At 49.6% G+C, this 14147-nt stretch overlaps 1 protein-coding gene across 1 annotated transcript in view; it reads right to left on the minus strand.

The window, feature by feature from the left end:
* Positions 1–12956, minus strand: part of ARHGAP33 (Rho GTPase activating protein 33) — a 56899-nt gene extending 43943 nt beyond the window's left edge. Inside the window, 2 exon segments of the mRNA XM_056846410.1 lie at positions 11756–11886; positions 12951–12956. Coding sequence (XP_056702388.1) covers positions 11756–11886; positions 12951–12956 — 137 coding nt within the window.
* Between the last annotated feature and the right edge of the window lie 1191 nt (positions 12957–14147).

The raw sequence follows: 14147 nt of genomic DNA on the forward strand, positions 1-14147 counted from the left end.
TTGAACTGACGCATACTGCTGAGTTAGAGAGAGAGAGCACATACATATGAATCATTACCTAAGGCTGTAGATTGTCTTACATAGAAATCATAGTACTACATATTCTGAACGAGTGGGACCTTGTCTTTGAAAGTATTCCACTCATTCCAAAACAGAAAATATTTCCAAGACAGCATGGTTAGGGGTGCCAACCTCCAGGTACTAGCTGGAGTTCTCCTGCTATTACAACTGATCTCCAGCCGATAGAGATCAGTTCCCCTGGAAAAAATAGCCACTTTGGCAATTGGACTTTATGGCACTGAAGTCCCTCCCCTCCCCAAACCCAGCCCTCCTCTGGCTCCGCCCCAAAATCTCCTGCTGGTGGCGAAGAGGGACCTGGCAACCCTAAGAAAGGTATAGCACTTAAAGTATTGGATTCGGATCTGGGAGACCCAGGCTAAATTCCCCTCTCTGCCATGGACGTTTGCTGGGTGACCTTGGACCAGGTCACACACTCTCAGCCTAACCCACCTCACAGGGTTGTTGTGAGAATAAAATGGAGGAGAAGAGGACGAGACAAGCTGATTTGAGTCCCCAGTGTGGAAAGGTGCGGTATAAATGGTGTATAAATACATAAATATATATATTACTCATTGCTTTCTAAAAATTTCCTATTTTTCTGTTGGGGAAAAGGGGGAAAGTCCTTGGATATTTCCCACCCAGGCCTTTATGACTTTTGCCACCACTACCTTTAGTCCTGCTAACGTTCATAATTCCTCACAGCACCCGCCAGGATATGAGCTGATAGGTTTCTGGCATCCAACTGCTCAGCCCTAGGAACTCTAATTGGATGAGAGGCACCAAGAAAGTACAATCCCAATGCAATCGTGGACACAGGCATAACATCCAAGCCGCAAGATGTCATCGTTCCGCTGCACGCCGCATTGCTCAGGCCGCACCTGGAGTACTGTGCGCAGTTCTGGAGGCCCCACTTCAAAAAAGATGTGGACAGAATGGAGCGGGTGCAGAGGAGAGTGACGAGGATGATCGGGGCCTGGAGACCGAGCCCTACGAGGAAAGGCTGAGGGAGTTGGGAATGTTTAAGTCTGGAGAAGAGGAGGTTGAGGGGGGACCGGATTGCTCTCTTTAAATATCTGAAGGGCTGTCACTTCGAGGAGGGCAGGAAGATGTTCCTGTTGGCAGCGGAGGGTAGGACTCGCAATAAAGGGTTTAAATTGCAGGTGGAAAGGTGCCGGGGGGGGGGGATTTACAGTAAGAGTTGTTCGACAGTGGAATCAGCTCCCTAGGGAGGTGGTGAGCTCCCCCACACTCGCAGTCTTAAGCAGAGGCTGGACAAGCACTTGTCAGGGATGCTCTAGGCTGCATTGAACGGGCGGGGGGTTGGACTAGATGGCCTCTATGGCCTCTTCCAACCCTATGATTTCTGTCATAAAAGTGAACTGTTTTTCACCTATTTTCCAGTGCAAAGGATTCCACTCTAGAGACAGAGAGAAGCCATGCCGTGTCCACAGAGAACAATAGCCTACGGCGGTTTTCAATTAAATACCAGAAGGTCAGGTTTTGTCTGATGCTGGCCTATCTTCAGGTAGCCCCTGGCTCTAAGTTTTTAAACAAGGGACTATATCACTGTCTCTGGTGCAAAGCTCCTTCCAACCAAGGGATGAGACTGTGGTTGCCAACCTCCAGTTGCAGCAGGGCCATCTCCCAGAATGACAAATGATTTCCAGACTACGATCAATTCGCCTGAAGAAATGACAGAGTGTGGACTCTGTGGCTTTATACCCAGCCCAGGTCCCTCCCTTCCTCAAACCCCACCCTCCCTCCAAATCTCCAGGAATCTCCCAATCTGGAGACAGCAACCCTACATGAGATTGGTTTGATCTTGCGTCAGGGGATTTTGAGTTGTGGCCCAGCGGAAGAAGTTATCCTGCTCTCATAAACCATATAATGCAAACATTTTATTTAGATTTACTTTGGAAGTGATAATCAGGGGTCCTCCTCCTTTTTGACCCTGCGGGCACCTTTGGGATTCTGACACAGGGCGATGGGTGCAACCACAAAATGGGCTGCCATAGGAGGTGGAGCTAGGCTTGCCAATTGCCCCCCAATCGCAAATGCCCCCCAATCAAACTTTATTTTCTTTATTCTGTTCTTTACGCTCGTGGACCGACAGGTCATGAGCAGAACACACTCAATAAATTCAATAATACAAAAATTACCAAACATACAGAAATACAATATCTGAGCAGGACAGTTAAAAGGAAGTATCACTAAAATCCCTAGATAAAATTTTTGCCACTGCGAGGGTTACATTTGGATCCCCCCAAATCGACCCGGCTGCCCGCCGACACTCAGCTAGAAGTGACGTGGATGCTCTAGCACTCCCCCCCCCAAAAAAACTCTATGGTTTCCACAGAGTTTTAAGAGATTGCTAGAGCTGCCCCATCACTTCTGGAAGTGATGCAGATGTTCTAGCGCACTCCCCCCCCACACGTATCAATGGAAACCATAGAGTTTTCAGAGGCGATCGGTAGAGTGTCTGCATCACTTCTGGGTCACATTGCCCCACCCCTGGAAACCTTCCGCGGGTTGCCAGGGGGGACCTGGCAACCCTAGGTGCAGCCAACTACAAAATGTCAGGGTGTGAGGTTATGTATAAGTCTTATAGTAACTCCTCGACATTTCTGGCAGAAGCTAAATTGAACAGTATGCCTTTTAATCTGCCTTAACGCATACTAAAAAGAATCTGAAAGATTCCCCCTGACGAAGCTGCACGTGAAACATGTCAGGGTTGTAAAAAATATTAAAGGATTCGTTTCCCTTGGCACCATTTGTGTCCTTGCCTTCTTTTAATCTGCACAGCCAATCAGAAGCCTTGTTGGGCAAAAACCCCACCTGGCCCTGCCCACTTTCTAAAAGCACTTGGTGGGTACCAGAAAGGTGGGTACCACAGCACCCATAGACACCACGCTGGGGACCCCTGGTGAAGACGGTATGGTCCTCTCTGTATTGGTTTGTGGACACAGCCCTCTGTGGGACATACGTGGATTGTTACACACTTCGAAAGGGGTCTGTGCAAAGCAGGTGCCAGTGAGGGAGAAGTATCTTGGGGGGGGGGGTCCATGACATTTTAAAAACCAGGTCCTTTTATTGTGAAATCTGCCATGCTTTGATTACGTGGGGTTAGACTATCGTCATGTGCTCTACATGGGACAGCCCTTGAAAATGGCCTGGAAACATCAGCTGGTCCAAAAAGCAGCAGTCAGGGGCTGGGATACAGAGATCGTATCACTCCAGTGATGAAAGATCTGCACCAGCTGCCCATTTCTTTCCTGGCACAATACAAGCATTGATTCTTACCTTTAAAGCCCTAAACGGTTCAGGGCTGGGGGCCTGGAAGGACCTCCCCCTCCCATACTGTCCAGCCTGCCAGGTTAAGTACTGCCCCACAAGCTCTCTGTGGCCCCACCTTCAGAAGGGAGGCAGACGGCAACCAGAGATGGCTTTTTCTGTGGTGGCCCCTCACTTGTGGAATGCCCTTCCCCTCGAGGGTCGCCTGGCGACTACCACACTACTCTCTTGTAGATCCCACACCAAAACGTTTATTTCAATAAAGGGGTTGATCGTTTAACACCATTTTTATAATGTGTTTTATGTTTCCATGCTCTGGCTGGGTTTTTAATGCTTGGCTTTGAGATGCAACTTCTAATGCTTTGTGTTTGTGTTACGTTTTATTTTATCAGCCACCTGGAGTGGGTTCCTTAGAGAGACATTCTCTAACTAGGGATCTACTTTGAACACACGAAGCTGCCTGATACTGAATCAGTTCCTCTGTCCATCAAAATCAGTACTGTCTAATCAGACCGGCAGTGGCTCTCCAGGATCTCAGGCTGAGGTCTTTCCCATCACCTACTTGCCTGGTCCCTTTAACTGGAGGTGCCGGGGATTGAACCTGGGGCCTTCTGCATGCCAAGCAGATGCTCTACCACTGAGCCACAGCCCCTCCCCTACTTCACTTTAACGTGCTGTGGGAACTAGTTTGGGTCGTTTGAAAGCACATTGGCCAGACACAATGAGAAGGGGGTATCTATCTTGTCATCCTTGCTTACAGCCACAAAGACAGAGGCTACAATCCTATGACCACTTTCCTGGGAGTAAGCCCCATCGACTAACGTGAGACTTTCTTCCAAGTAGACCTGCTTATGACTGCTCCCAGAGATTCCTACCTGGAGCCACTGTGCTGGGGACATGAGTGCGTGTGCGTATGTGTGTGAAGTGCCATCAAGTCACAGCTGACTTGAGAGCCCAACGTAGTGTAGTGGTTAAGAGTGGTGGTTTGGAGCAGTGGAATCTGACCTGGAGAACCAGGTTTGATCCCCCACTCCTCCACATGAGCGGCGGAGGCTGATCTGGTGAACCGGGTTGGTTCCCCCACTCCTCCACATGAAGCCAGCTGGGCGACCTTGAGTGAGTCACAGCTTAATTGAGTCACAGAGCTCTCTCAGCCCCACCTACCTCACAAGGTGTCTGTTGTGGGGAGGGGAAGGGAAGGTGATTGTAAACCGGTTTGATTCTTCCTTAAGTGGTAGAGAAAGTCAGCATATAAAAATCAACTCTTCTTCTTTTTATGGCGACCCCTTATGGGGTTTTCAAGGCAAGAGACAAATAGGGGTGGTATGCCAGTGCCTTCCTCTGCATAGCAACCCTGGTATTCCCTGGGGGTCTCCCGTCCAAATATTAACCAAGGCTGATCCTGCTTAGCTTTTGAGATTTGACGAGATGGGGCTACACCATGCTGCCTTCCCTCCCGGGTACATGATTACTGGTCTGTAATTCACAGTCAAGTATGGCACACCTTGAGTGTGGTTATCTCTGGATCAGGGTCAAAATGAAGGCAGTATCAGCTTTGGCAGGGTCTAATCACGTTTCTGGCCTCCTAGATTACTTGGGTGTTCTCTTCAGTGGTTAGCACACTCTGGAGTTCTCGGGGTCCCCATAAGTCGGCTGCGACTTGATGGCACTTTACACACACACACAGAAAGAGCTGCAGATTTCCCCCAAGGAAAAGGAGAAATTAGATTTTCTGTTTGAATGCTGTCAAAACTTGCCCCTCCCTCTTTCGGACCAAGGGGATAAAACAGCCATTCTCCAGGTGTTTGAGAACCCCTTGGTTGCTCTGCTCACGAGGTGAGGTCTATCAAATGAGGTTAGCTTCTGACATAGGGTTGGATCCGGACTAAAGTGGCCATTTCCACTGATTCCCCCTTCCTTCTGCCAAACACTCACGTGTCATTTTTCGAGGTCCCCTAACGCTCGGGGCGGCATTTAAGTGGGCTGCATTGGGAGGTGGCAGGCGGCAAAGTCCTGTCCCACTGATGGAAAATTTAGCCTGGCTCCAACTGGTAATGTGTAAAAATTCTTTAGGATTTGGTTTAAACAGGAGGCGAGTATCTAAACGCTGCAGACTCATGTAAAATTCAAATATTTGTAAGCTGCCTCTGCTAAGGTCTTAAGACTGTGACAATTCTGGGTAGGAGTTCTCCAGTTCAGGAAGCTATGCTTTTGCATTTAGGCAGCTTCCTTACGTTCCCCCCTCAAATCTAACTCAAGGCTCCATCCCGCTGCCCGTACAGATCTATTATGCCTCCCAACGCACCATGTGCTACTAGAACAAAGCAGCCTGCCATCCAGAATAGACAAGAGTCCTGCATTTTGCAGCCAGAACAAAGCATGGAAACGAAGTGGTGACGGTACTTCAGAATTGCCGGAAAGCATAAATTTGGTGCGCACCTTGCCCCAAAACGCTCCAACTTAACACACATATGCAAATATGTCTGTGGTTAGAAGAATGGGTTCCAATCACAATTTAGAGATTTCTGTTTGTGAGATTATCTCTTTAAAAAAAACCCACCCAGTTCTTCTACGTCCGATCACAAGACCCCGGAGCACCTCTCAACTGCTCAATCAAATTTCAACCTTCTCAGGGAACCAGGAAGAGGAAACCCACTGCTCTCCATGGAATGAGAGCTACTGAAGAGAGGTTCCCCCATGTAGGTCCCAGGTTTGCACAAATAGATGATGCCTCTACTTTACCCCCAACTGCTTTGTCTTCTACCCCCAAATTAACAGCAAAAGATGGCGAAAAGCTGCCATCTCCAGAAACGAACTGCCTGATTATTCCCACACACACACACTGTGCATTTCATCAAAATACCTCTGACTTAGCGCCACGCTTAATATCGAAATTTGCTCCGTCGGCAGTTTCTAAACCTTTGCAATACCGCTGACTTCAAGGCAGCCTTTGATCACAATATAGCTGGATCCCGCACACGAGTTCAATGCCCAGGTAAAAAGGATCCCAAAATAAAATAAAAATAAATAAATGTCACAAAGCCGGGGGCAGAACTGCGCTCAGCCACAACAGATTGTGTTGGAATAGACGGGCCCACAGGGCTAACCCAGGACAACGCTGCTTATTTTATGTGTGACAGTGAAATCCGGAGACTGTTGACAGTCACGTGTGGGTGTTGGCAGACAAATGCTGTGACTGTCCAAAAACACAGAGATACGACAGGGAATGGGAGAGTCAATAAATGGGTCTGTCAACCTTCACTTCCATACATCCAAAAGGGAGCGGGTTATTTTCAAGGGTTCACAAAAATGCGTCCGAGATCAGCAATAGTAACTAAATGTTGGATGTTCATTCCCTGTAAACACAAGGCATCACATCTGATGAAGTAGTAAGTTTGTCTCTAAAAACTCATGTGATTATAATATTGTTACTAAGGTGCCCCAGGGAGGGAAGGCAGCATGGCATAGCCCGCTCGTCATATCTTAGAAGCTAGGCAGGGTTGGTACTTGGATGGGTGACCACCAAGGAAGGCTCTGTAGAGGAAGGGAAGGGAAAACCACCTCTGCTCCTCACTTGCCTTGAAAGCCCCTTGCTGGGGTCGCCATAAGTCGGCTGTGACTTGGTGACACTTTACACGCACACAAAATACTTTTGTTGTTTTAGATGCTGAACGGTCCGCTTGTGGGGGTTATCAAAATTGTTCAGGTACTTGCACACTGGGCTGTGGAATGGCCTAGTCTATCCTGATCTCATCAGATGTCAGAAGCTAAGCAGAGTCAGTTCTTGGATGAGGGACCACCAAGGAAGACTCTGCAGAGGAAGGAAATGGTAAATCGCCTCTGCTTCACACGCCCTGAAAGCACCTGGCTGGGGTCACCATAAGTCCATGATATAGCCCCATCTTGTCAGATCTCAGAAGCTAAGCAGGGTCGGTACTCGGATGGGGGACCACCAAGGAAGACTCTGCAGAGGAAGGCAATGGCAAACCATCTCTGCTTCTCACCTGCCTTGAAAGCCTCTGGCTGGGGTTGCCATAAGTCCATGGTAAAGCCCAATCTCTTCAGATCTCAGAAGCTAAGCAAGGTTGGTACTTTGATGGGGGACCACCAAGGAAGACTCTGCAGAGGAAGGCAATGGCAAACCACCTCTGCTTCTCACTTCACTAGCAAGCCCCTTGCTGGGGTCACCAAAAGTCACCGGCAACTTGACAGCACATACATATATATAGACTTGCAAACCACCCAGAAAGCTGAAATTTTGCCCCGGGCACACTGGCAATTATAAAATAAGGAACAGCAGAGCAATGAGTCTGAAATTGGGTACATCTTGCCATCAAAGTTGTAACATAAAGCATACCCTGAAATAGTTCAGCTACTTCTGCGCTACCTGGAAAGCTGACATTTCATACAACTATTGACCCACCGAATTCCAGAAAACATGTGCAAGGACATAAGCATCTTTCTTTTGAAACGTAATAGGAAAACAACCATGAAGGAGGAGGTGGTTACGGTTTTCCCACACACCCAGTAAGCTGGCAAGTTGGTACTTGTGTAACCAAAGATATCACCTATCAGAGAAGTATGAAAGGGAATCCTTTTGGTGCTTTCTAACATAGTGTTAAGCCAACAGGCTTACACTGGAGTAATTCCACATAGGATCTAACAGTTTGGCACGCAATGGTCAAACCCAACCAACATTTTCATCATAGCAAAAGCCAGTACACACCGTTATAAGCTGTACAATTTGGGTAATGGGAGTTCTGTTCCCCCTCCATCAGTAATCCTTGATTGGGAAATTTGCACAATACAAACTCGAGTATCTTACAAAAATATCTTACAAACTTGAGTATCTTACAGAAAAAGCTTCTAATCTCACTACAGATGTTAATTTTCTGCCTGTAAGCATTTTTCCCCTGCTCTGATCAGGCTGATTACATTTTGCTTTGTCCCTTTGCTTCCTGGCTCCTTTATTTACAACATATGAACACACATGAAGCTGCCTTATACTGAATCAGACCCTTAGTCTATCAAAGTCAGTATTGTCTACTCAGACCGGCAGCAGCTTCAGGGTCTCAGGCAGGGGTCTTTCTCATCACCAACTTGCCTAGTCCCTTTAACTGGAGATGCCGGGGATCGAACCTCGGACCTTCTGCATGCCAAGGAGAGGCTCTACCACTGAGCCACAGCCCCTCCCCAAAATAGACACATGAACACATGAAGCTGCCTTATACTGAATCAGACCCTTGGTCCATCAAAGTCAGTATTGTCTACTCAGACTGGCAGTGGCTCTCCAGGGTCTCAGGCTGAGGACTTTCACATCACCTGCTTGCCTAGTTCCTTTAACTGGAGATGCTGGGGATTGAACCCGGGACTTTCTGCATGCCAAGCAGATGCTCTGCCACTCAGCAGCACCCCCTCCCACATTCTGACTGGGATAAGAGGACTCAAGGATCTCCATTCCTACTTGTATCTGACATAGGGAGCTTTGACTCTTGATAGCTTATAACCCCAAAATCTTGTTGGTCTCTACGGTGCTACTGGACTCGAATCCAGCTCTTACAAAAACTGAGCTGTCCATACTCATCATGGTTGCCAAGTCTGGGCTGTACCCATTGGTTCTTGGGCCCTTCTCTTCTCCCCTCCGGCTTTTGTCTATCTAAGAAAAGCAGTGCGTGAGAACCAGCCTGGTATAGTGGTTAACGTGTCAGAGTTGGATGGGGACACCCAGCTTCAAATCCCCTCTCGGGCATTATTTATTTAGGGAGGGTCTATAGCAGTGGTTCCCAAACCTTTCAGGCCACCGCCCCCTTGGTTCCACAAACTCAACCCCAGCACCCCCTACCTTATCCAACAACACAATTGAAGGGGCCCACCTCTAGCACCCCCCTGCTTCCCCCTTGCCTCTTAGTGCCCCCCTAGGTAATCCCACTGCCCCCCAGGGGGTGGTACTGCCCACTTTGGGAACCACTGGTCTATAGTGTAGTTTGGCATGCAGAAGGTCCCAGGTTCAATCCCTGGCAGCTCCAGATAAAAGGATCATGGAAGCGGTGATGTGAAAGACCTCGGCCTGATACCCTGGAAAGCCACTGCTAGTCTGAGTAAACAATACATGCCTTGATAGACCAATGATCTGATTCACTGTAAAACAGCTTCACATGTAGCCATACCTTGTTTTTCTCTGAAAACCAGACTCAGTGGCTTACGTATCAAAACCTATAAGCGGTCCACCCACGTTAAAATACCTCACAGACAGGAGGGATACAGCGTCCCAAGAATTCACCATCATGTCTAGCAAACCGCCAAACCGCCCAGGGGCTGAACAATTAGACATCGTCCACGGCTCATTTATATCACTCTGCAGAACTTCCTGAACTTCTGTTAAATGAGAAATCCGTCCCGCTCGTTTCAGCAAACTCTTCCAAAATGCTAGTGTAGCAACAGAAAAAAATCCGAGCCCAGGGCTGAAGTAGCTCTCACCCCTATACAGGTGTGTGTGTTAAGTGCCGTCAAGTCGCTTCCGACTCATGGAGACCCTATGAATCAATGTCCTCCAAAATGTCCTATCTTTGACAGCCTTGCGGAGGTCTTGCAAAGTGAGGGCTGTGGCTTCCTTTATAGAGTCAATCCATCTCTTGTTGGGTCTCCCTCTTTTCCTGCTGCCCTCAACTTTTCCTACCATTATTGTCTTCTCCAGTGACTCTTGTCACCTATACAGGTAGGTACTGTTAATAAAACCTTGGCAGGCAACCAGAGTGGCCGCATATATGGGGAAGGTGTTCCCTAAGATATAAAGGTCCTGGGGTCTTGAAGAGCTTTCAAGGTGTAAAACCAGCACCTGGAAGTGGACGAAGGAGCAGTCAATGTACAGATCAAAGAATTGGGGAAGGGATCACACACACCTAACGCTTTGCCCCTGCTAACTGTTGACTTCGTGTTGTAACTTCTGTACTGTCTCCAAGGGCAGCCCCATGTTGAGCGTGTTACAATCATCCAGTCTTGTGGTTACCATAACGTGGATGAGCATCGCTAGGCCACCTGGGTCCAAGAGGGGAGACAGTTTCTTTGCCAGATGTGGCGGAAAGCTTCGTCAAGTCGCAACCGACTTAACAGCGACCCCCCCACAGGGTTTTCAAGGCAAGAGATGTTCAGAGGTGGTTTGCCATTGCCTGCCTCTGCATAGTAACCCTGGAATTCCTTGATGGTCTCCCATCCAAGGACTAACCGGGGCCAATCCTGCTTGCCAAAGGGATCTGAATAAAAAGCTCCCTGTCTGACCTTGGGCCAGCTGTGCTCTCTTTCTCTCTCTCTTGCTCTGCCTAGCCCGCCTTACAAGAATGTTGGGAGGGCAAATGGGGGGAAGCAATTATGCCATCCTGAGCTGCATGGATGAAAAAGCTGGTAGAAAATATGTTCACATCATTTGCATCTCTGGGTTTTCATTGTTGTCTCAGGAGCCAATGTGAAACATGACCTTTCTCCCATAAATCTCCCATTTCTCAATGAGATTTAAAGAAAAAAAAGACCTCATTAGTTTTAAAAGGATGACCTTATAAGCATGCAAAGCCAGAAGACTAGCAGAGGAAAACTCTGCTGCTAGCAAAATGAAAGAACAATTGTAATGGCAGCCAAGGACCTGAAGCAGTTTAAATACTATTCCAATTAAACGCTAGATTCCCCCCCACACACACACACAGAGAACGGAAGGAGGTTTGAGAGAGGGAGAAAGATCTCTTCTCATGACATATATGTTCCTCCTGCTCTGGTCTTTGGTGAAAAGATCTGATAGGCTTTCCTAGCGGGTTGGATCCAGACTAAATTTTCCACTAGTGGAAGGAGAGGTGTAATTTCCGCCCATTACCCCTCTCCTCCTGCAGACCCCCAACTGGCCCCTAGCTTCCTCGGAAGCAGCATTTTGGGGGAAATCCAGAGGATGGAGGCAGGAAAATTCCGTTCCGCTGACCGAAGAGCCTTCCGTCCCTGGAAAACGTAGTCTGGTTCCAACCCGCCATCTCGAAAACCTGCAAAACCTCTTTGACTGGAGTCAATGACGGGAGAAAAATGTGCCCACCACAGGAAGCAAAGCCCCTTCTCTTGGAAACAATATATCCCGCATCTCTTGTGGCGATCAGAGAAAGCTGATTTGGGCCGGGCAAGCCATCTGGTAGAGGAGAACTTTTTGGGAACCGCGTTTCAAGGCCTCAACATCTGATGGTCAAGGCTTTCTCCTTCTTCCGCCCCAGAGCCGTTTTCTCATCCTGGTGCTTCTGACAACGGAAGCCGGACAGGCTTTACACTAAAATCATGGCAAGAAGCACCTGTCCCGATCCAGGTAACTTGTGCACATCATCCTAGATCTGTACTCCTGGCTGGGGGTGGGGGGAGACAATTCTCCTCCTGATCCCACCTGACCTTCCCATCAGACTCTTCACTGTCGGCTTCCTCACTTAGCTTTTGACCTCTCTCCTGGTTATCCAGCTGTCCAGGCCGGGTGCTTCGGCTGAGGTTGCGTGAAGTACAGAACATCTGGCTATCTCTCTACAGAAAGATGACTGAGAAGAGCGGGGATCTGCTCATTACAAGAGAGGAAGGATGATCCCCCCCCCCAATGATTCCAGGGTGATGGGGGGAGGAATACTGGTTCCTTCCCCCCCCCCCCCCGCTCTTTAGTGTAGAGGAATTCAAGGCCGGTGCCAAGGCGCGGGTGAGTTTCTGGGGCAGCCAAAGCGTTTTGTTCCCCAGCATCTCCCGAGTTTCAGGATTTAGCCGGCACTAATCCCAAACCAGGAACAAAAACTAAACAAAAACGAAACCCATACAGGAGGAACCGGGAATGGAAAGAGGAACAGGAACTCAAGGGACCTGATCCCCACACGCCCCCCCCCCTCGTGCACTAATCGCAAACCGAGGGGGGGATTTCTAAAGGAGAAACTGGTAAGAGAAAGAGGGATGGGAACTCAAGAGACCCCTATATGGTTCTCCCCCCCCCCAACTCCACGATTCTGGATAGCTGGTATTGAATGGAACTGAATTTATTTGCGGTCAAAGACCAATAAATACCCATGATACGTAGCAACCATACCGCATTTCAAATAAAATATGACACAAAAACTTACGGTATCAACATTAAAAATCAGATTGCAGAACAGTAATTGAACCATTTCCCTTTCCTATGAACAAAAACTATTAGATGTATTTAACACTGAAGGTATACATTAAGCTATATATTGCTACTTACTAACATATGGAATGATAAGCTTTACGAAAGACCGACTAAGATGGATTGTGTTATGGAAAAAAATAATAAAAAGTAATTTAAAAAAAATAAAACCGCCATCAGGTTTCTCCACTTTTGGAGGATAGCTGGTGGAGAATGATGCTGGGGAGGGGGGAGGGGGAGGGGGGCGAGGGAGGGGGCAGAGCGTCGGGCCGTGCCCTCTCCCCACCACCCCGACGCGGGGCCAGCCCGGGGCGGGGTTTTTTGGGGACGGGGCGCCCGATCCGGGGTTTCCGAGGGTAACAGGTGCATGCCTCCGGAGGGAGCCGCCCGATCCCCTCCTCTTCCCCCCCAACCCGAGGGAAAGACCCCCTTTTGAACTCACCACCATGGCGCCGCGGTGCCAGCGCGCCCCGGCGGCCGCCCGAGCCAGTCCCGGGCCGAGCGGGGACAATAGGGGAGGGGAGCCGCGCGGACGCCCGACGCCGCCGCCGCCGCCACCCGATCCTCTCCGGCCCGGCCCCTTCGGGGATGGCCCGGCCCCTTCCCCCTCCTCCCCGGCGGGGGGAGAGCCGAGCAAGCTGGGCGGAGGAGATGGACGGGGGTGGGGGGGCAGAAGCGCGGGCTGGTTGGCTGGCGGGGGCGGGCTCGGAGGAGGAGGGGGACCGGGGATCGATCGGGCGCTTTGCAACAATAGGGGTTTTTTTTTGCACGGGAATGGGGGGAGATCAGAAGACGCCCCCCCTCTCCTCTTCCTCCCCCCCCAGGTTTGGTGCGACCGCGCTAATGGGGGTTAAAGGAAAAAAAAGGGGGGAGTACATCCAGCGCTGGAACAAAGGGGCAGCTGGAAGGGCGCGCACAAAGGCGCTTCTGTGCGCGCAGCCGGCCAGCTCGCACCCCCCCCCCCCAGCAGCAACCGATGACTCCCCAGCCATTTATTATATGGACGCTTCCCATCCCTTTCGACAATGGGGGGGGGGCGCTGCTCTGCCTCCTCGTGGCTCTTCGCCCCCACCCTGGGCAGATAGAACCCAGGGGTCCGAGGAGTTCAGCCTTTATTTCCCCCCTTGCAAAACCTTTATTTCCCCCCCTGCAAAACCTTTATTCCCCCCTGCAAAGCCTTTATTCACCCCCCCTTGCAAAACCTTTATTCACCCCCCCTTGCAAAACCTTTATTCACCCCCGTTGCAAAACCTTTATTTCCCCCCTTGCAAAACCTTTATTTCCCCCTTGCAAAACCTTTATTTTCCCCTGCAAAGCCTTTATTCACCCTCCTTGCAAAACCTTTATTCACCCCCCCTTGCAAAACCTTTATTTCCCCCCCCTTGCAAAGCCTTTATTCACCCCCCCTTGCAAAACCTTTATTCACCCCCCCCTTGCAAAGCCTTTATTCCCCACCTTGCAAAGCCTTTATTCACCACCACCCCCCTTGCAAAGCAAAGCAGCCGCCTCCCTTTCCTGGGAGTTATGAAAGACCGCGTGTTGCTTCCCGGTAAGGAAACCACCTCCATGAAGGCGACAGGCCCCGATCCCTGCCTCGCCTTCTCTTCCCGCTGCCGCCCCCGGACTTCGGGCCCGGTTT

This window comes from Euleptes europaea, chromosome 3 (assembly GCF_029931775.1).
Source record: "Euleptes europaea isolate rEulEur1 chromosome 3, rEulEur1.hap1, whole genome shotgun sequence".
In the NCBI taxonomy this organism is placed as follows: domain Eukaryota; kingdom Metazoa; phylum Chordata; class Lepidosauria; order Squamata; family Sphaerodactylidae; genus Euleptes; species Euleptes europaea.